The 22,949-nt window shown below is 45.3% G+C and overlaps 1 protein-coding gene across 1 annotated transcript in view; it reads right to left on the reverse strand.

The window, feature by feature from the left end:
- Positions 1–1,286: 1,286 nt before the first annotated feature.
- GPR156 (G protein-coupled receptor 156) overlaps positions 1,287–22,949 on the reverse strand; it is an 87,602-nt gene continuing 65,939 nt past the window's right edge. Inside the window, exons 6-10 of the mRNA XM_040621724.1 lie at positions 18,582–18,707; positions 17,492–17,587; positions 13,725–13,961; positions 7,579–7,737; positions 1,287–2,935 (exon numbers count right to left, since the gene is read on the reverse strand). Coding sequence (XP_040477658.1) covers positions 1,580–2,935; positions 7,579–7,737; positions 13,725–13,961; positions 17,492–17,587; positions 18,582–18,707 — 1,974 coding nt within the window. The 3' untranslated portion in view covers positions 1,287–1,579. The remainder of the gene's footprint in view (positions 2,936–7,578; positions 7,738–13,724; positions 13,962–17,491; positions 17,588–18,581; positions 18,708–22,949) is intronic.

The following is a 22,949-nucleotide window of genomic DNA, read 5'->3' on the forward strand; positions in this document are numbered from 1 at the left end:
TTCTGCGAGACATTGGGAGCCCATCGACCCCCTGCAAGCATATCTAATGAGGCCCAAACTCCTGCACACAAACATGGATACACAAAGACGAACACACAGGGAGTGGGAGGTGGGGTGGGGGACGGCCTGTAAACAACAATCGCTTAAAGCAAAATGGACCCCGTTGCGCTTTCCCTGGGGTACCAGGGGTGGTTACGTTCAGGCCCTGGCTCTTCACCAACTCCCCGGCTCCCTTGAGAGGTGTGAATGGGCGCCTGAGGCAGTGGGGTGGTGGGGGGCTGCTGCCTGAGGCCAGGAACCCAGTTCTGTTACCCGCAGGGTGAGCACTACCTTGGTCTACTGTCTGGCCTGCCCAGCCCTGCTGGCCACTCCCAGGAGAATGAATGAAGAGATGTGCCCTCAGGGAAATCTACCGCCTTGGGAGTCCCGTGAACTGTGGGCAAGTCCTATGTGGGCCACTCTCTAGCAGTGTGATATCTGGGGAAGTTACCTCAGTTCTCTAAGCCTCAAATTCCCCATGTTCCCCATCTGTGAAATGGGAACAAGAGTGCCTACTTCACAGGGTTATCATAAGGAATTACTGAAATTTTATATTGCCAAGTACCATGCTAGACTCAAGCGAAATATTCAAAACCTATTTTCTTTTCCTGCCTTCTCCCCCATTTCTTCCTTTATATTTCCCCATTTTCTATTTCCAGGTTTATGTAGTTGTATGTTATCCCAATGGCACCAAAATCACCTCTTGACAAACAGGGCCTCTCCTACCCCATCAGAAATTGCCAGTGTGTGCTTTTCCCACCCTCTGCCCCCTCCCAGTACAAAACTGTACCACTGGAAGAGTCAAAGAGATGGGCCACAGTCTGGGCCTCCGGTGTCATCTGAGCTCAAGAATGAGACCTGGGGAGACTATGGGTACATGGAGACCTGACAGTCTCAGGGATGCTGGTGAGATGCCATAATGGCAGAAAGACATGTGCACCAAACAGTGGTGTACAGGTGATTCTGAGCTGAGTCTGGTCAGAAGCTGGAAATGAGGGGGGGTGGTGTTCACAAACTTCAGCAGAAATACAACCACCCCCTACCAAGAGTGGGGCGCACAAGAATGTAAGAGACTATCTTCCTAGCAGGTCTGTCCACCAGAAGGCCAGTTTGATGGGTCACAGTCTACAACTCTGGTTCTGCAGAAACTCTCTTTCTATCTCTCCATCTGTATGTCTGCAAAGTTATCCACCTGGTATATATTAAGAGTTTTGTAGAATACAGACTGACCAGGACGGAAGACCCTCTGTGCTCATTTAGCACCTTTTATCTAAAAGTTATTTTTTATGGTCACTCAACCAGAGTCTTTTTTAGGAATGCTGTGAGGTAGTAACAAGACAGGCAATACCCCTCTTTTGATAGATTGAGAAGAGCTCAAGGTAGCACAGTGCTCAAGTGAGCATAGCTGAAACATGGTAAAGGCTTGATTAGTTCAGGGCACCGATCTGTTTCCTGAAGGCCAGAACTGGCCTTCCACCTAGAGGCCTTGGTATGGCTTGTCCTGAACCAACCTCTATATCCAGACCCACTCTGCTGCTTTTCACACCAGTGTGGGTTTCAAGTCATCTTTGAAGTTCACGATAGGCTTTGAGTGGGCCCACAGCTTCTCCCAGGAAGCCAGCCCGCCAGCAGGGTCAGGGTCGCTGTCTGATGAGCCACTGTCACTGGAATCAGAGGAGCTCTGGAAGCAGATTTCACAGTAGGGCCGGTGGCAGTGGCAGAAGAACTCGTCTGAGCTGCTGGACTCAGTGTCAAGGTAGTTGCATGGAGAGGACATGGAGGGACAGTGTGGGAATCCCAGGGGCAGCAGCAGCTGCTGCTCAGGAACGTCTGGTGAGGCTCTGGATAGGTGTGGGGCAGTGGGACACGGTGCCCGGTCAGAGCCAGAAGGCTGGTGGGAAAATGCTGCATGGCTCCCTATGGCCCCCTGGGGCTCTGTCTGGCTTTGTTTGCTGACCTCCATGGTGCCCAGCTTGACTTGAGGATCTGGGGGTAGTGAAGTCTTCCTGGAAGAGGGTTTTGGGACTCTGGAATCAGCAGTTTGGGGATCCAGGCAGGCACTGTCCCTATTGTGCACATTTAGCCGCCCACTGTGTGCCCCAGAAACAGTCTTATTTGCACGATGCCCCACATATGAAGGTATAGAGCCTGGGAAATGTGAGCGAGCCCGCAGTGCTGCCCGCCTTCTCCTCACCATATAGGGGCTGAAGCCCAGCTCCTTGGAGAGGGGAATCTTCTGGGGGCTGTGGGTAGAATTGCTCTTCCAGGGCTGCTGGGGATAGGACAGGGAAGAGGGGAGGGGAGCCTCAGTGCCCAGGCCCAGATCTTGTAGGACTTCCTGAAGCTTCTCCCTGATCATTGAATTGACCCTTGACAGCCGCTTTTGGGGCTCCTCTGAGTTCTCCAGCTGCTCCTGTCTCTGGGGAATGGGGCCTTCTCCCCCTGGTATGAGACTCTGGTGGGGGTTCATGGGTACTTGGTCTCGCCTTTCTGCACCTCGGCTTTGATCAGGCCATGGCTTCTGGCTGCAGCCCAAATTTAAATGCTCAGAAACATCTTTCAAGCTAGAAATTTTCTCCTTCTGCCCTGGGGAGGAGCTGGTGTCCTTCACAGCCCACACCAGGCTTTGTACACTTGAGGAGGGCACTGAGGTGCTCTGGGAGCCAACCGGGGCAACCACACTGGTACCATTCTGAGAGTCAGAGAGGCATTCCGAAGGCCCTTGAGCTACCAGGCTGTGGGCAGAGGCTGCAACCAGGATGTTCTTGCTGTGGGAAGAGGCAGGAGGGACAGCCCACTCTGGGGGATCGAAGGTGCACTCGGCTGACATCAGCCTCACTAGCTTCTCTTTGGCGTTGTTTACTTGTTCCTGCAGGCTTTCAATCATAGCATTTTTCTGTAAAATAAAAGCGAAACCATCAATAAAGGATGCCTCTGAGGGTTTTTACATTGTTTCCCATGGTGGAGAAAGCGTGGCATCGGAACCTTGCTCTAAATTCCTGTTCCTCCGCATATTGGCTGGTGATCGCAGGCTCTGAGGATGTGAGTGAGGTGCTTAGCACAATACTGACACATGGTGCTCAATAAAGGTTAGCCATGATTTATTGTTGGGTGATCTTAATCCCCCCTTCCATCCCCAGAGCGTGTGGCTTTGTCCGTGAGAAGGGAGGTCAACAGCATTAGCTGTTTGCTGGCTGTACAGCCCCCTCTCCCCTTTCCTCAGAGCTCAGAGGGTCACGCCGCTCTGCGGGACACCACCCTGGATGTTTGAGATGGCCCAACTCGGGGTTTGTCACACTTGCGCAAATCACAGATGAGTTTCAGGCACATCTCCAGGGGATGAATGAGTGAGGAAATACGTATTTTGCCTCTTGCTAAACAGACTAGAACATTTGGGAAGAACAGAGAGAAGAGTGGAGATTCCTGCACCAAAGAGACAAGACCCGAGCTGGGGTTTGGGAAGGGTGCAACAAGATTCTCAGGTTGGCGTCATCACCTCCCCTGGCTGGACCTCGGGGGCGGGCGCCAAAGCTACCATGTGGAGACATTAGCTGTCGGTAGCTCCTAAAGAAGTGGAGAAAGTTTTGTTATTCTTGTTATTGGCATAGTTGGGACTGAAACTCTGATCACTTGATTGAGTCGCTCCAGCATGGAGCCCAGGAGATGACTGAGCTCCGGGACAGTTCTGCTGTGGAGCAGCCTACCTGCTGCACGGCTCTGAGCTGACCAACGCTGTACCCGGGAGGCTGGCAGGTGAGGGCTGCAGGGGGGTGCCTGTCCTAACTGCAAGATTAGGGGGCACGAAGTAGGAGGAAGGGGTGGTGGTGGGTGTGCCCTGAGCATCCACTGGTGGTACAGCTGGTGACTGTCTAGCTCGGAACTTACGCCCACCTTCTGAGAGTTCTGATATTCAAAAGTAGTGGAGCCCAAAGGAGAAGAGATGGTCTTGGGGCAGATGATACAGGGTCCAGGGTTCGGGGTTAATAACACAAATTGCCTTCTAGGAAGTGCTTGTCCAAATACCAAAATGCTGCCTCTTTGTGGTCATCCTCTCTAGAAGCTGAGGATGACCATCTGGACATCCACTTATTGCGCCCGAGAAATAAAAGAATGTTTTCCTTCTTTAGGCTACCTGAAATAAGTCACCTGTGGACTGAACCTGTGGTTTTTTTCCTCAAGTTGATATGGGGGTGTTGCCCAGAAGTGACCCTTTAAGTAAACTAGTCCAGCAATAGTCCTCAGGCAGCGACTCCGAGCAGATCTCCTGTTCGCTCTTTATAAGCAGCAGGGTGATTTTCCGAATATTGGCACTCCAGGCTCATCCTGGCTTAGTCCTCTTCTTTTATCATCAAGAGAGAGTCCAGGACCAGTGAGTAACTGGTGAATAAGCGGAAGGGACTTGCCTCTGAGCTCCCGCCTCCCCATGTCCCTTTGCTCACCTGCAGAGTGGTGAGGCCGGGGCGTTGCCAGGGAAGTGTAGATGACTCAAGGACTCACCAGGAGCAGAGTGGATGAGTAACACGACGACATTCATTCGGGCTCTTTATGATATCTGGGTGGTGCCTGATATCTTCCTGAGGATCTCATGGGCGTGACTGAGCTGGCTGCACAGGAGGGACCCCAACCCTCTTCTTCCTCACCAGCCCCTCCTCCCGAAGACCCCCTGCACGTTCTCATAGGCTTCACGAGGTCTCCGCGGCCCCACAGAGTTAGGAGGAAACCACCAGCTGACGACAACTACCCAGCAAGTAAACTCCGAGTGCTGACTTTTTGTGCCCCAAATCCCTCTGAGTGTAGAAAAATAGGGTAAACATTGAGTTGGGAAGAATACTTTTCTCCCAGCAAACCAAACATCTGAAGCTGACTGGTGACGAATTTAGAAATGTCAGCCTAAACAGTAAATTTCCCTTGTTCCAGAAAAGGAAATGGGACCCTGTCTTCACCGTGGCTGCATACTAATTAAAGGCGTGGTGTGAGGCGTTGCCATTGTAAACCAAAATCCGACCTACCGTGGCAGCTACATTTAAATGAGCTTATTAATTATTACTTTTGGTACATTCGGGGAAGCAAAACATCCATTGGTGTGTTTTATAAGGTGCAGGCCATAAGAGGAAATGGAGTCACCCTCTTGTAGGTGAGTTCCCTCTGCTGCAGAGTGTACGAGGGAGTGTATAGGTCTTCAACCTCTGGGAAGGTTCTGCCTGCTGGCCTTCCCACAGCCTGGTGAGTCAGTGATGCATGCTGCTCAAACAGCCTCTGGGGGACCTCTGGCCAGAGGGTCAAGAGGGGTGAGAGTAAGAAGATGGACTGCAAGTAAGAGGAGACAGAGGGGCTGTGGAAGGGGCTGCATGAAGGGACCTGCAATGGAGGAGCTGGAGTCAGGGGCTGTGCACAGATGGAAGCAGGAGGGCTACTTGTGTTTATGTGCCAGGCAGTGCTGGTACTGGAGACTCAGATGCGGGAAGCTCTCTAGGCCTGTGGAGGAGCCCAGGACAGGCTGCTTGTTCTCAGGCCTGTTCTGGGAAAGATGTTCCAGGTGTAGGGCACCGGGAGGAGGCCAGGATTTACTGCCTTTGCATCTGCTCTCTATTAGGGCCCTTCCTCCGCAGACTCAAAGCATCTTTTTGGATAGAGCAGATTCAGTTACTGCGTGGGAAACAGGGTAGCGTGGCAGAAATACAAAAAGCACGTCACAAATTACCATAAGGCTAAAGAGTCAGGCCACTTGGCTGTTCCAGCATTAGCTGATTGTGAATAAAAACCATCCTGGCTGTTCTCGCCAAGTTTCCAGCCTTCTGTTCAGCTGGAAAAAAAAAATACTTCTTTGAAGACTTCACCGAGTATCAAAGGCAATGCAACTTACTCTCTTGACAGGTAGGAAGAAATCTGGCTTTGAAATCAGGTCCTGAACGCTTCATGAATAGTAAAGAAATGGAGAAATATTACTCCGGTGGATTAAACAGCTCCAGACGGAGGGTGTGGTGTGAGGGAATAGAGGAGCACAGGCAGTGGGGGCCTGGGGCAGTTAATCCCTTCCCTGGTTGTGTCCCATAGGTCCCCACCACACCATTGTCTCGCATAGGGACAACTGATACCCAGGTGTCAGGACAGTTTCAAACAAGTGCAGTTTCCCACATAGCACCTACTCAGGTGTGTTCTGTACTGAAAAAGAATGAAATATAATTTAGTTAGTGTGAAAAACTGATTCCTCTGAATCCTGTGTCTCCTTTCTGAGGCAGTGCAGCCTGAAGCTTTTCCAGGTGCTTTCTTCGAGCCCACAGCACACTGCCCAACTCTGGGACAGGTGCCAACTCTGGCTCAAGAACAGAAGAAAAAGGGGCTTGAGGTTGGCCCAGTTCTCCCCTGGCACTACTATGATCTTCAGAGGCCGTATTAAGCCCTCCACCCCATTTTGGACACTTTCTGGGTTGGTAGGATGATTGAAATCTCTAGTTCAAACCTGGAAAGGACAAGAATGGGCCCCGTAAGATCTTGGAAATGAGCGCACTACTTTAAGTAAAGACAATATATCATACATAAGAAGCTAGGATCCACTACTGCTCAAGGGCTTTACAACACTGTTCCCCCTGCTTGGAATGCTTTTCCCTGCACCTGGTCAATTTGTACTTAACCTTCAGCTCTCAGCTCAGAGAGTCTTTTCTGACCATTCTCAATTAGGTTCCCTCGCCTTCACTACCCATTATTCTGTCTTACCACACTGATTTCTTCCTTCATAATTCTTTTTTTTTTTAAGATTTTATTTATTTTTGTGAGAGAGAGAGCACGCGCACGCACACACACAAGTGAGGGGGGAGGGGCAGAGGGAGCGGGAGAAGCAGACTCCCCACTGAGCAGGGAGCCCAATGGGGGGGGGGCTCGATCCCAGGACCCTGGGATCATGACCTGAGCCAAAGGCAGACACTTGACTGACTGAGCCACCTAGGCGCCCCTTCCTTCATAATTCTTACCACAGTTTAGAATTATACATTTACTGGGGCGCCTGGGTGGCACAGCGGTTAGGCGTCTGCCTTCAGCTCAGGGCGTGATCCCGGAGTTATGGGATCGAGCCCCATATCAGGCTCCTCCGCTATGAGCCTGCTTCTTCCTCTCCCACTTCCCCTGCTTGTGTTCCCTCTCTCGCTGGCTGTCTCTCTCTCTGTCAAATAAATAAATAAATTCTTTAAAAAAAAAAAAAAAAAAAAAAAAAGAATTATACATTTACTTGACCAACATCTATTTCCTCCAGTAGACTGTGGGCTCCGTGAGGTAAGGACTGTATTTGTTTTGTTCATCAGCACTTTGCATAATGCCTAGTACACACGTGGCCAGTGAATGAATGCAGTGCGTGAGGTCAGCAATGGGAGGGTCCCTGGAGAAATGCTGACCCTTTTTGCCCGGGGCTGAGAGAAGTGGGAGTGGCTAAGAAGTGGGGGAATGGAAGAATAAGAAAGAATGTTAGCCATGAGACATCTGGGGTCTACCACTGCATGACTGGAGTTCTTGCTGACAGAGAATCCACCAGGCAGGGGTCTAGCTTACTTCTGTGAGGAGTCTGTCCATGGAGTTTCTCTCTCCTCCAGCGTGGCAATTCTGCTCCTCACCATACGGGGTATGGAAGCTTTTGCTGGGAGTGCTGAAATATTTGGCCATGCGTCGGGTTGTTTGGTTTTCCTCTTCAAATGCCTTCCACTGCTTCAGCTGTTAGATAAAAGAACACATGTTATTTATTTAATTACACTCCCAGAAACACATTCTCTCGCTCTTTTTCAAAAATATTAAGGAATGACAGAGTCACAGATACACACATATAAACTATTCTCTCCTCAAAATGTACTTTACTCTGGGAAGTTCATAAACAGCAGTGACAGAAGGTATAGAGAAGGTTAAGGTCATTCTTAGTTTAAAAAATGCCAAAGGAAGAAGATGACAGGGAGATAAGATAGAATAATCTTAGCTTGACCCCTCTACCTACCCATGGCTGGACAAGGAGAACCAGAGCTGAAGTATGCTTCTAGAGCCATATTCTCAAGCCAGAGTTTAGGAGCTCTCACAGGGTGAAGCAATCTAAACATTGTATGTTTCAAATGAAATTGCTTTTAGCTGTAAGTTGCTGTTCTTAATTATTCCCATTTGTGGAGTAATGGTGTGCTTACTGCTACTGAAAGCCCAGTCCTTGCCGGAGGACTTCTAACCCAAATCAATAATCAAGTCTCGGACAGATAGAAAACCACAAATGTCAATAAAGATCGATAGAAATGACAGAACATTAGGTCTGAGAGCTGACTGTCCTTTTTACGTGACAAATGAGGAAAGACTCAGAAGGAGTATGACCTTTCAAAGCCCCACAGCTAGTTAGCAGCACAGCCCCAGCTGTCACCAGGGCCCTGTGCCACACCACATCTCCTCAGCACGGCTGATGAAGACAGAGCCTGGTAACTGTGGGGGGTCCTACAGAGGGTTTTTCAGTAGAAACTGGTTTTGAAAAATAATCTGTGGAAGCTTAGGCTGGTTTAATTTCATAAGAATGGAATGGAATATAGAACATTCACAAGCAGGGGCATGTTCCTGGGCCTTTGGGATATTGTCTCCATGTGGCGAATGCCAGTAATGCGAAGGCCAGGGGTGGGGGCAGCGGCAGTGCTGGACACGTGTCCTTCTCTCTTAAGGAATTCTCATCATCAGGAGTGCTAGTGAGGTACACTGGCTCTAGGTAGGATGCTGAGGGGTCTGTGGGGAGCCTCACAGGGATCCTGGAATTTATTTGCTTACTAGTCAAACATTTATTAAGCTCTGACTATGGAGTGTAACCCAAATTTGGTAAAGCTGATAAGATTCTAAATTCCCACCACCGACTGCAATACATTCTCACCCAAGACCTCCTGGGTCCTCTGTTGACTCAGCATGAGTCCTTTATGGTACCAGGAGTCTGGGTGATCTGTGCTGGGTCCGGCTAGGACCGTCCCCTCTGGATGCCCTTCTCGAAGTCCCCTTCCCCAGGGGGCCATCCGCTCAGCTGGTGACTCAGGAGTTAGGAGCCTGGCACCGCAGGGTCACTCTGTGGTCTTCAGTGGATGGACCCCCAGTGTCCTAGCACTCACCCTAGCAGTGTTGCAGTGTGTCTGTTCCCTCCCAGGGCCCCTCGTTTCCATAGCAGTATAGCTTTTCCTTTCTCTCCCAGCACCCCCAGTCTGAGCCCTCTCTGCAGGGCTGCTGGAAGAACTGCTCAATATTGATGTTAGGGCACCACCGGGGCTACTGGGCTGCCTCGCCCTAAGCTGGAGGGCAGAGCCAGGGTGTCCCTTGACTAAATCCTCCTCCTCCCCTTTGTGGGGATCCTGGTCTTAAAGACTTGACTCTTCTGGCTTTCTGGACCATGGCAATAAACGACCCCCAGGTCACAATTTCAGGACTTCTCCATGGCGCTTCCTCCAGAAGGCAAGCATTTTCTTGTTTTCTCAGCCTCTGGGCTACGTGGGTGTCGTAGGATGAATAATGTTTCCCCAAAGATGTTCTTCCCCTCCTAATCTCTGGAACTTGTGAATCTGTTACCGCACACGGTGAAAGGGAGTCTATAAATGTGACTGAGTTAAGGATTTTGAGAAGGGGAAACTGTTCTCGATTATCTGGGCAAGGCCAATGTCATCGCAAGAATCCTTAAAAGAGGAAGGCAGGAGAGCGAGAAGGAATGTTGACAGTGGAAGCAGAGGTCTGAAAGAGAGAGAGATGAAGATACCACACTGCTGGCTCTGAAGATGGAGGAAGAAGCCATGAGGGAAACAATGAAAGCAGCCTCCAGAAGCTGGGAAAGGCGTGGAAACACATTCCCCCCTAGACCCTCCAGAAGGAACACACACCTAGTGACATCTTGATTTTAGTCAAATAAGGCCCATTTCAGATGTCTGACCTCCAGGGCTGTAAAATAATAAATGTGTATTGTTTTAAGCTACTTGGTTTGTGGTAATTTGTTACAGCAGCAATAGGGTGCTAACACAGTGGGACTGACTCTCAATCTCTACCAGGTAACCAGGGCCTTCAGAAGTTCACCCTGTGTGTTTCTCTCACCTCCTGCCACTCTCCCCTTGCTTCAGCTTGTACTTCAGAAAGTGCAAAGCGCACAAATGTTATGGTGCTCCAAACATACCCTGTTCTGTCTCCTATATGGCTGCCTCTGGTCATGGTGCTCCCCCATTGAAAATGCCACCCACTGTCCTTCCCCACCTGCTCAGTGAACTGTTATTCCTTCCTCAAGACTGGGCCCAAACACCTCATTTTCTGAGAAGGTGTCACTGAGTTCACAGACGGCCTGAGGCACACCTTCCTCAACATTAGGTAACATGCCTTCCTCAGACACTTGATGCACGTGTTATAATTCCTTTCACATCTGCTCCCTACTAGACTTGGAGGTGGGGCCGTTGTGTTGAACTACATGTTTCCTGCAGTTAATAAGTGATGGAGAGATACATGAACAAATGAAGGAAGCCTTCCTCTAGAAAGCTAGGGAGCGCTGCGACGTATACAGATAATAGAAGGCAGAGTAGAAATCCCTTAACACCTTTATGAAGGAACAGATGAAACACTTGGGGAATTCAGAAGAAAAAACCATGTCCTATCTCAGAACCCACCTGCCTCTCAGAGCGAGAGGGATGGAGGGAGGATGTGTATAGAGATGGGTCACGTTCAGGTCACAAAAGCAGAGGCTGGCTCATTGCTGGTGATGACCTCAGTGTTTGGCATAAACACTTAGGCATTTCCTGAGGGCCTGAGTAGAGTGCTGCTTGGCCCACTTGCCTCTTCAGTAATGTCAGCCATTTCCCTCAGCTTTCTAGCGCCACCTAGCTGCCCTTGATGTATCTGTGCCTCTGCTTTCATTAGCCCCTCCCATCAGTCCAGTCTGAAGGCTTAGCCACAAGAAGGCAGGCAGTCCACCTCCTGCTGCCTCCCCTCCCCATACAGCTCTCGCCACACACCTTTCCAAATTTGTTCAGCTGTCCTATTTTCCTGGAAGACACAGTGCAGGTCTCACAGGGAGAATCTTTCTTCTACCAAAGGCCACTGAGCCAGAGAGGAAAATCAATTCAGAGGCATACAAAAAACTGACAAGCCTCAGTTACTTTTATATTTTGAAATAGCATTTACCCCCCGAAACCTAAACTACAATAAACTATAACATATCTTTTTTGGTTTTAGATTATGGTCAGTTCAAGAGGAGAAAAAGCATGAGACAGAAAATAGAAGAGGAAAGACAGAGTAAGAGAATGGAAGCTCAAGATGGCTAGGAAGAAAAGGGGGGGTGAGTCAGAGAGAAGGAAAGAGAAAGACCCACACTGTCTGTCCACCCAGTTCCTGTACCCCTTAATTTTTCCATTTTTACTCCCACTTCAACAATCCCAAGTGCTTGTTGCTGAGGTCAAACCTGCAAGTGAGATTCCAAGCTGCACTTTGCCCTGCATGTTTATGTCTGTGTATAGATGGGAGTGAAGCTATATTACCACTGAGGATTCAAACGCCAAGGACAGTGGGAGTCTTCCATCTGAGGCTCAGGATGTGAAAGGGACAGAGGTGGGTGTGGAGGGGGAAGTTACAAGTAGGGCCACATCATGGAGGTTGCAGATTCACTCAATTTTCAGATACAGGTCTTGTTTAGGTCAGGAAGGCTTTCCTCTAATAGTTCCTAGGTGACTACTTCTGCCCCAAATTATCTTGTTGTCTTTCAGAGACTCTTATTAGCTCTAAATTGTATCCTAGATCTGTTCTCCATATTTTCTTGACTAGTCTCATTTTTTATCCGTCTCCTTGTTTTCTGTTTCCTTGAATTAACTCACTAATTCAGTATTTTGCCATGTCCAATTGCCTATTCGATGCTTTTATTGGGGTTTTAAGTTTAACACAATATTTTTCATCCTTATTCAGTATTTCATGATCTACAATTATGTCCTTTTCATGATGGTTCACTTGAGTTGAAGAGAGGCAATATCCTTTGAATCCTATTGACAAGACAAGTCAGATCTCTTCTAAAAACTAATTTACTTCAGAGGAAGGCAGCTTCTCCAAATCTTCAGAAGTTTGTGGTCCTATTCTTGTAAGCTGCTGAATCTCTTCATAGGTCCTTTCCTCCTCAATTTATAGTCTTACATGAGAAGAGCTATCGTTTCCTAGTACAGTAAATATACTCGCTTTGTTTTTCACTTGTGGTCACAAGATGGCTCCCATAGCTCCAGGCATCACAAACATAGAATAGGTGATGCCAGCCACGCCTCTAGTTTTTTTTTAGGAAAGCAAAAGCTTTCTCATAAGCCTTCCAGGAAACCTTTAGTGTTCAAAACGGTATCACATGGGCACCACTAGCTATAAGGGAGGTTGGTAAAGCAAGTGTTGAGTTCTTTCAGCCTATGTAGTGAAGAGGAACAAGGAAGAAAGGGGTTAGCAACAGATGGGTGGGTTACCAATCAACAACATTGGCCACAGAGCCTAAGGGGTGGGCCACACAAAAGGCCCCCGCCCACTCCCCTGCCCACTCCTCTCTGGAAAAGGGAGGAACAGCCCTTTTCTGCTATACCCCAAACAAATAAGCCTCAGCTCTCATGACTTCCTTCCATCTAGTTCTTATAACATAGAGATTCCTCTAGTTTCTAGCAGAGATGCAATACCTATCCATGGTTTTTAGTGCTGCTGCTACAGATTTTTCCATATTTGTTCATTCTGTAGAATATTTTAATGAGAATTTATGAAAGGGAAGAAGAGTAAAGGCCTTTGCCTGTGTCACAGCATCGTGCCCCAAAGTGCAGTCATAACCCTCCCTCAGCCAACACTTTAATTATCAGTTAGCTCCCTTGTGAAGTCATTCATAGTCAACGTCAAGCTGCAAAGGGAATCAAGATGGAGTCTAGAGGGGGTAGAGGGATGAGGGAGGCCTCGGGGGGAGAGAAAGAGATCTAGAAGGGAAACAGGACAGAAGCCTAATGCCAAGTTCATTAACTCAGATATATGTGGCTCAGTGGTACCCTAGGGCATTGCATGAATAATTTAACAACACTTTCAGAGCCCATGGATTCCTTCTCCTTTCCCTGACTCCCTTTCTTTCTCTTTGCTGTCTGGATATTTCTGCTTCTATCTTCCTCCCTCATTTGATTTTTTTTTCTTAATCCCCATAGTGTGAAACACATTTTTATTTAGTTTTTATTTCTCCTTATTGTAAAAAGAAATGTTCTATATTTTCTTCTAATGAAAAGAAAGAAAAAACATTTTAAATTGCACAAATTTCTGAATGAGTTTTTCTCTGTGAATCTGCAATCTCAAATAGGAAAGAAAGAAGTTCCTTACTCCCAGGCTAGGGAAAGGATAACATTATCAAGGAGATGGGGGTACAGGGGATGCGTGAAGCCGAAGGGAGGGTAGGTGGAAAAGCTGGTCATGAGGCAGCCCTCCACGGGTGGAAACATGCTTCTGTGCCTGCTCAGTCACCCTGGCCTGCCCTCCTTGCTGATGGGGAGCAGAGCTGTCCTCTTCAGAGAAGCAAGGAGGGAAGAACAGAGAGAGCCCACTCATGAGGAACTTGCCTTCCTTCTGACTCTCCAATAAATGGTACCCAAAAGTCTCAGTAGAAAACAGTGAGCAGTTTATCATGTCCAGGGAAGCCTCTGGAATGACAATGAGGACTAGCCTGCCAATTTCTCCCGAGAGCATACCTGGGGAACAAAGATGAAGCAGTTGATCGTGGTTGTGCAAACAAAGATACCTCCAGATGTGAGTCCAAAGACCAGGTTGGGCCAGGAGTGCAAGTATCGGGTGACCACGAAGAGAAGCCCAGCAGCCACTACTACAAGGTTGACCCCAACCATGATGGTTAAAGACTGATTCACAGGAGGAGAGCTGACGTGGTCAGTCAGGCCAGCCAGGTAGGCACCATATAGCAGCAGCAGGCCCTGGAGATAGAGAAGAGAACCAGGGGCTGAGAGAAGTGTAACAACGGGCTCGGTCTTGAAGAGCAGTAGGGTTGGGACCAATTTCCTCACCTTTAAAATAGGGATAATAAGACCTACCCTAAAAGGTTGTTATGAAGATGTACTAAGATAGCACATGGGAAGACCCTAAGGGCAGCCCCTATATCTAGTAGGTGCTAAATAAATGTTATTTTCCTTTCCTTCCCTGGGAATTACCTCATTGGAGGTTAGCAAGTCAGCCATCAGACAGGACTCTACTAGGACAGGATGGTGTAGGTGGGTAGGAGGTCTACAGGACAGGCTGTTGGGCCCTCAGAAGGCATTGGCAATGCCATGCTGTTGGTGGTAAGGACTACCACACCCACTGTGTGGTTTTGCACTACGTGGAGCTGAGGGGCACGTATAAGTGGAAACAGCCTGTGGTCTGCTTGTCAAGCCATGTGCCGCGGCAGGGGCAGCGCCCTGAGGAATGGGCTTTTTTCTTTTTTTTCTCCCTAATTTTCCCAAAGGCACCATCTGCTTGCCAAGCCCTGCACCTGCAAGACTGCATCTGTCTAGAAGGGATGCCTTTTTCTAACTTACACAAAGGATCTCTATAGGCTAGCAGCGGCTCCGTGCCAGTGGGTGTTTATGGGAGATGGAAAAAGAGAACAAAGGCAGGCTGGGACCTAAGCAAGACTGTGGAGCAGGCACAGGCAATAAAGGCTTCATCTATACCCTTCATCCTCTGTGTGACATTCCCTGCCCCCACGACCGGGAACCCAGTGCCCTATTCTTTCCTCTTTCCCATGAATATAAAACTGCTCTCAGATTTCTCACTTGAATTACAGAGAAAATTACTCACAGCACTTTAAAGTGCTGCCTCTCTTAGACGGAGCTGCACTGAAATCAAAGAAATCAAAGCTGTAATCAATAATACATCATGTATAGATTTAACATATGTTCGTCTGACTATGTACAAAGTATGTGTTAGGTGCAGGGTAGGCAAAGGTGTTACAAAGAGTAAGTCATGGTTCTGGCTCTCAAGAAGCTCAGTCTGGCAGGGAGATTTAAGGCAAGCACACAAATGTCCATGTTTTGTCACACAGAATGTGAAGATGCCATGAGGACTGAAGTGGGAGTGGGAAGTATAGATATTCAGAGGGAGAACTAATAATGAAAGCAAGGCCAGGGATCAGCAGGGTACCTGCCAGTTACTCTAAATCATACGATCTGCCCAACTCCATCTGCAAGGACAGCCCTAAAGATAATTTTTGGAGCACTGGCTGTGCCTACAGTGGAGGAGTCAGCATGGCAGGGATGCCTTCTGGGCGCCCCTAATGCCCAGTGTCCCAGGAGGGGCCTGAGGGCCAAAGGTGGCCACCCTGAGATCTTCAATGACTAGAAGATACACAAGTCAGGCCAGTGAGGCTTGAGTTTGGGGTAATTGACACCATCAGGTGGCATCTGGCAGACTGGATCCCTAGTAATTTAATCAAAAGTAAATTAAATTTAAAAAAAATTTTTAAGTAAATGAAATTAATTTTATGATTTTGAAATGTTCACATCTCATTCTTTTAAAATGCTTTAACTCCATTAAAACTCTTGCCAAAAGGGAACTACGTATGAATAAAGTCTCTCTACATCCATGACTTGTGTTTGAGTAAATCATATCTAATACTTGTATGTCATTGGCATTCACTGCTGAGAAGTGTGGGGTAGGGCTTGTTGCCAGGCTCGGGTGGGGGGGGTCCTGGAAATTAATGTGAAGATTAAAGTCATCCTCAGGAACTGCTCTTTGACCAGGGAGCCCATGAAAGGCTGGCTCAGTCAGTTTCCTGATGCTTAGCACTCTTTTCCCTTTTTCTTTCTTCGTTCTTCAGAAAGATATTACAGTGAAATAAAATGGAAATGGGATTATATAAAAGGCAATGGAGAAAATAAATCAACTTGAGTCACAAAGTGAGCTGCTATGGGCGAAGTGCTGAGTTTCTGTCCTGGGGAGGACATGTTTTTCTATAGGGCTCAAGAAATCGAACTGTCCAGGGGCGCCTGGGTGGCACAGCGGTTAAGCGTCTGCCTTCGGCTCAGGGCGTGATCCCGGCGTTCTGGGATCGAGCCCCACATCAGGCTCTTCCGCTATGAGCCTGCTTCTTCCTCTCCCACTCCCCCTGCTTGTGTTCCCTCTCTCGCTGGCTGTCTCTATCTCTGTCGAATAAATATATAAAATCTTTAAAAAAAAAAAAAAGAAATCGAACTGTCCAGGAGGCAGTGGGAGATTAATAATAATAATATCTCACATTTATTGAGCTCTTCCCATGGGCCAGGAGTGGTTGAAAATTCTGATCATGCACTATCTCTTTTGAAATTTAGAACAGTTCTGAGAGGATGTTATCATCCCCATTTTACGTCTGAGGGAACCCAGGCTCAGAGAGGTTAAATGAGGCCCAGGGTCAGCTAAGAAGGGGCTGAATCAGAACTCAAACCCTGTTCTGTCATATTCTGAAGTTCATTTTCTTAACTGTTAGCAAGAAACTAGAGATTAAGAGCTGTTTACTGGCCAGTGTTCTCTTTTAAAAACATTTCTATCAAAGTAATATAATGCACATAGTAAAAAAGCAACATTTCCTTATCCCAGCCCCATTTCCAACAAGCAACCACTTGAACACTTTCCTAGTGGTAAAATGAGTAAAGTTTACCTTTAAAGACCGTATATTTCTACAAAAATTCCTTCTCCTCTGCCAGCCATCAGTCAACCAGGCTTCTCTGTCCTGAGAATCAACAGGTAGTCTCTTACCACTCAGGGTTTGCCTGAGTGAAATTGGCCTGCCCTATACCCCTCACAGCCAGATTTTCTGTTTTTCCTTGCTTAAAACCAGCTAATAGGATAGTTGGTTCTAAGAACCTCCTTTAGTGCCCTGTATAGGTATCCTGTACCTGCTAGAAATAACATCCTACTTTTGCCATCTAACAGAGACAAATGAAGCTAATTGTGGGGGATTCAGGGCAGTATGGGGACACTTTGAGGCAGCTGGAACCACTCAAAGGACACCATGGATGTTGCCGTCTCTCTAAGGGCCAGAGTGAGAAAGGTTGGTGGAAGGTAGTAGGATACCTTGACCCAAATCTTGAAGAAAAACACAAGGAGGGTAATCAGGGCACTCAAGACAACAAATAAAGCTGGATAAAATGTCTCTGCATAATCCCCCTTGCAGGGAGTTGGAGAGAAAGCCAGTATTGCCAAATCAATAAAAAAATCAGACCAAGAAATGGGAGAAAGAGTGGGTGAATTTCACATGATTTAGAGGAAAACTGAATGAGGGGGTCCAAAGAGTTGGAAAAGTGACCCCCAAGACAAATAAAGAGTAGAGAAATAATAAGGGTCATAACTTTAAGATTTATGCATCAACAGAGGTTTCCTCTAATTTCAAGATTCTTTGCAGAAATCACCTCATTAATTCCTCTAATTCCCTTTCCATGGCTATTTTGTTGGTGACAGATAGATTATATTCCAAAGAGATGTGGTTACCAACCTTGCACACCAAAACAAGAGCAATCCAGACATCAGAGTACCGGGAAGCACAGAAGTGTGAGCTGGTCAGAGAGCAGGACACATCTCTCCCTGACACCTAAAAGGGACACAGAGTCAACACTGAGGAAACCCACAATTCTCAGGAATGCACAGGAGATCGTTGGGGACATCTGGAGTGTGAACTTTTCTTCAGCAGGTGATTTCCCCCTTAATAGGTAAAAACTATAACATGTAGGTGACTCCATTGTAATCCAAATGGATGTGACTGTGAGTTAAAGGGAAAGGTGATAAAGTCCGGCTAACATGTGGATGCTCGGTGGTGGCGGGGCTTACTCCCCAGTTATGTGCTTTGCTACCACAGTGACTCAAATTAGTGTATCAGCAAAATTATGAATTATTTCACATCTTGTTTCTGCTATTTGTTAACAGTTGAAACTGTAAATACTAAATCAGCAAAGTCAAGTTTCCACTGTATTCTTCAGCCCCTTGTGAGGCTGGAGACTTACAATACTTCCCATTAATTGAACACTATGTACTAGGCACAGTTGAACCCTTTCCCTGTATTGTTTCCCTTCATCTTCGCCACAACCCTAGGAAATAGGAAGCACTATCATCGCCAATTTACCTGTGAGGAAACCGACACTGCAAGAGGTTTAAATCACTCTCCCAAGGTCACATGGCTGGTAAGTGGGATTTGAATGAGGGCTGACTGACTCCAAAGACCACCTCAAAATACCCCTTTTACTTCTCAATAACTAGGGGAAGTCAACTTCCTGTGGCTGAAAGTTCTCATTATTGATCATGTGAAAGTGGAGATAGCCGCCGGGCAGTTCTGGTGTGCTGACATCTCAGTGGATGCTGCTGGAAGACATGTGGAGCAGGGGCAGTGGCCATGGTAGCACACCCTGCAGACAAGGGCAAGGCATTCACCAAAGCCACAGCTCCTGACTCTCCCTCCTTTTGGGGTCATTTATCTTCTTTTTGGGAGGATGACCGCAGAGCAAGTGCTGCTGAGAGAATGACCCCAGTGTACCACAGAAGCCAGTCCTCCAAGTTTGGGAAGTAGATTATCCAGGGATTGGGCCCCTCACCGTCATACTGACACCAAGAATCTGGAGGCACTGGATGGGATCAGTCAGCACCCACGTCACAAGCAGGATCACATCAGCTATCACCAGGGCTGCCACCAACCCCAGTAGCTGCAGGTCTTTGATTATCTGCAAAAGAGTCAAGGTCATAACTTTCCTTGGCTTGCTGGCTGTACGACACAGGGGCTGGAGAACACTATGTGCTCTGAGCTAAAGGTTCCAGGGTCAGCCCTCCCAGGAGGCTTCACATCCAGCCATCAAAGATGAAACATACACTATAGATGTACAATGGTGTCTATGTCCATGTCATCATCATCACCATTGAACATTTTCATTTGTTTATTTTTTCACAAAGGATTAAGGAGTCTTATAAAATGAACACACTATTATTTCTAGATATGCACATATGAGCATATAGAGAGATATGAAAGTTTTCACATAAAACTGTTAACAACCATTAACTTGGAGGGTGGGATTGAAAGATGAGGGTGGTAGAAGAGAGATTACTAGCATTTTCTTTATACATATACAAATCGTTTGACTCAATGTATTACTTTTGTAACAGCAGAAATAAAACTAATAAAAAATATATTCTGTGGAAGGATGAAAAATGTCAAGGAAAAAAATCAGGAGAATTAGGATGAAAGGTCAGATGAGGAGAGTACATAGCACTCATGAACTGGGGGAAAATGTGGATCTGAGTTGTTGACAACCAATGAAAAGAAGAGAGCATGACTAGTTACATGATTCATGGTGTCTGTAAGATAAAACACATCAGTCATCAGTTGCTTCGTCACACTGCTTAAAACTAGTGATAATAAGAAAATCTTCAAATCAAACAGCTAGAAGGCACATTATGTGCAGAGGAACAAAGACAAGGATGACATCAGATTTCTTATCAGATAAGGCCATGTTAGAAGACCCTAGAGTGAAAACTTCAAGGTACTGAAAGAAGAAAAGAAAGCCTCAACCTGTAATTCTATATCCAGCAAAAGTAGCTTTCAGAAACAAATAGGGAATAAAGACTTTTCCACATAAACAAAAGCTGAAAGAATTCAGCATTCTCACACCTGCATGAGAATGTTAATATCCTTAAAGCAAAAGAAAAATGATACCAGATGAAAATATAGGTCTATACAAGGAAATAATACCTTCATGGAAAAGTATATGTTGATTTTAATTATTTAAATATCTTCAAAAGATAACCATTCAAACAAAAATGAGTAAAAATTGTGTGGGTCTTATAACATATGTAGAAGTGAAAACAACACAGAGTGGGAGAGGGGGAAATGGAAGCATACTACTGTGAAATACTTATACTGTATGTGAATGCCAATTATAGCATTGTACACAAACACCTCCAGACTCTGAAGAGGAGGGAATGCTTCTTAATTCATTCTATAAGGCTGGTATTATGCTATACCAAAACCAGAAAAAGATTTTATAAGAAAAGAAAGCTATAGAACAACATCCCTTAAGAACATGAGTATACAAGTTATAAACAGAATCTTATGAAAAGGAGTCCAACAATAAAAGGAGAGGATAATACATCATGACCAAGTGGAGTTTAGAAAACAGGGTTGGTTTGAGATTCTAAAATCATTTAATGTAATTCCACCATATGAACAAACTAAAAAAGAAAAAAAATATGATCAATAGACATAGAAAAAGCATTTGACAGATCCCAACATCAATTCTTTAATAAAACCCTCAGCAAAATGGGAATAGAAGGGAACTTCCCCAACTAGATAAAGGATATCTATAATACAACTATAGCTTAGTTTTGAAATACTGAATACTTTCCCCATAAGGTCAAGAAAAATTCAAGGATGTCTGTGCTTGGCATCTGTATTGAACATTGTACTAGTGTTTCCCATCCAACTACTAACCAGGCCTGACCCGGCTTTGTTTCCAAGATCAGATGAGATAGGGTGCGTTCAGGGTGGTATGGCCATAGACTGTACTAGTGTTTCTAGACAGTGCCATCATACAGAAAATTGGAAACTCTTTATTCACAGATAATATGATCATCTATGTAGAAAATCTGATGGATCTACAAAAAATCTGATGGGTCTATAATAAGTAGTTTAGCAAGGTTACAACATACAAGATCAGCATATGAAAATCAATTGTATTTCTATATATTAGCAACAAAAAAATTAGAAAGTGAAATAAAAAACAATAACATATAATCACATAAAAATTAAATACTTAGGAATAAATCTGATAGAAGATGTAAAAGACCTCCACTGAAAACTATATAAAATTGCTGATAAATATTAGAAAAGACCTACGTAAATGAAGAAATATACTGTATTCATGCATTAAAAGATACAACATTGTTAAGAAGTCAATCTTCCACAATTTGATCTATGGAGTCAACACATTCTCAATCAAAATCCCAGAAGAAATTTGTAAAAATTGGCAAACTGACTCAAAAATTCATATGGAAATTCAAAGGACTTAGATCAGCCAAAACACTATTGAAAGAGAAGGACAAGTTGGAGAACTAATACTCACTGAAAAACATCAGTAATCAAGATAATATGGTATTGGTGTCAAAATAAACAAATACATCAATGAGACAGAATCAGGTCCAAAAATAGATCCACATACCTATGGACAACTGATTTTCAACAAAGGTAAAAAATAATTCAGTGAAGAGGACAGACTTTTCAATAAATGGAGCTGGAACAACTGCATTTCAATATGTAAAAAAATTAACTTTGATCCATACATCACATCATATTTTAAAATTAACTCAAAATGGATTATAGGCTTAAATGTAAAAAAAATCTAAAACTCTAAAACTTCAAGAAGTAAGCACAGGAGAAAACCTTTTGAGGCCTTGGATGAGGCAAAAGTTTCTTACAGCTGATACCAACATGACCCATAAAAAAACAAATTGGTAAACTGGACATTATCAAAATTAGAAATGTCTTCTCTTTGAAAGATACTCTTAAGTGAATGAAAAGAAAGGACACAATTTGGAAGAAAATCTTTGCAAATTATATATATCTGCTGATGGGCTTATATCCAGAATATAAAAAGAACTCTCAAAACTCTATAGTAAGAAAACAAACAACTAAATTTTTTAAAAAGGGTAAAAGATTTGAGCAGATACTTCACCTAAGAAGATATATGGATAGCAAACAACCACGTGAAAAGATTCTCTCTCTCCCTCTGCCCCTTCCCTGGTATGCATGTATTCTCCTCCTCTCTCTTTCAAATCAATCAATCAATCAATCAATCAATCTTTTTTTTTTTTTTAAAGAGTACATACTCCATGATTCCATTTATACAAAATTCTGGAAAATGCAAACTAATCTATAGTGACAGAAAGCATATCAATGGTTGCCTGGGAATAGGGATGGATGTAAGGATTGGACAGGAGAGGGAGATAACAAAGATTCATGAAGAAACTTTGCAGATTATACACCACATCTCATGGGTGTATATATATGCAAAAGTTGTCAAATCGTACACTTTAAATATGTGCAGTTCATTGCATGTCAATTATGCCTCCATAAAGCCATTTTTTTTACAAAGGAATCTGTGTTATAGAAGGATAGATGAACTTCTTGTCCTTTAGTCAATTTTTTTTTCATATTATGGTTATTCACAGCTGAGCTTTTTATAAATATTCTAATGACTGGATAATGTTGCAAAAAAAAAAAAAAATCATGCCAGAGAAGTAAACTCCAATTGAGTGATATATTGGGTCTGGGTAGGACCTATAGTCAAAGAGTTTGATGATCAGACTTTGAGGTTTGGGCAGGGAACCTGATAAAATGGGGAAATGTGGTCAGGATGACATCTGATGTCAGGGAAATGCAGGTGATCTGGCTGCCACATAGCTTCTAGGGTTGATTCTATCTGCTGAATGGATGTCCTCTTCTTTGCTCACTGCTCCAGGCCCACCTTTCTTAGTGCAGAGACTGGCCTTCTACATGGAAAAGAACTGGGCTCCAGTAAAGGAAATAACTGCTTACTTGCTACTCTTCTCTGTAATCACTGTCCCTCACTCTACTTTCAGCTCACACTTGTGCCAAGCAACAGTTTCTCTGGGCATCTTGTTCTCCCTCACACTGGTTCCAGATGTTGGCCAGCTCACACAATACCAGCAGTACCAGGGCCTGGGGGTACATATGAACTATGTTGAACAGAACTATGTTCAATGACTTATATCTCAAGAGCACTGGCACATAGCCTTCCAGGCTTGGGGACTTAGGAGGCCACACTACTCCAAGATTTGAAATGAGAAGCAATAACTTCAGACTGCCATAAAAGGATCCACCCAGTAATCTGACACAAACTTCTCTAGCTTTTAATCAATAATAAAGCTGCTGTTTGCAATCAAGCAGTATGTAC

The sequence above is a fragment of the Ursus maritimus genome, unplaced genomic scaffold, assembly GCF_017311325.1.
Source record: "Ursus maritimus isolate PB19 unplaced genomic scaffold, ASM1731132v1 scaffold_4, whole genome shotgun sequence".
NCBI lineage: Eukaryota > Metazoa > Chordata > Mammalia > Carnivora > Ursidae > Ursus > Ursus maritimus.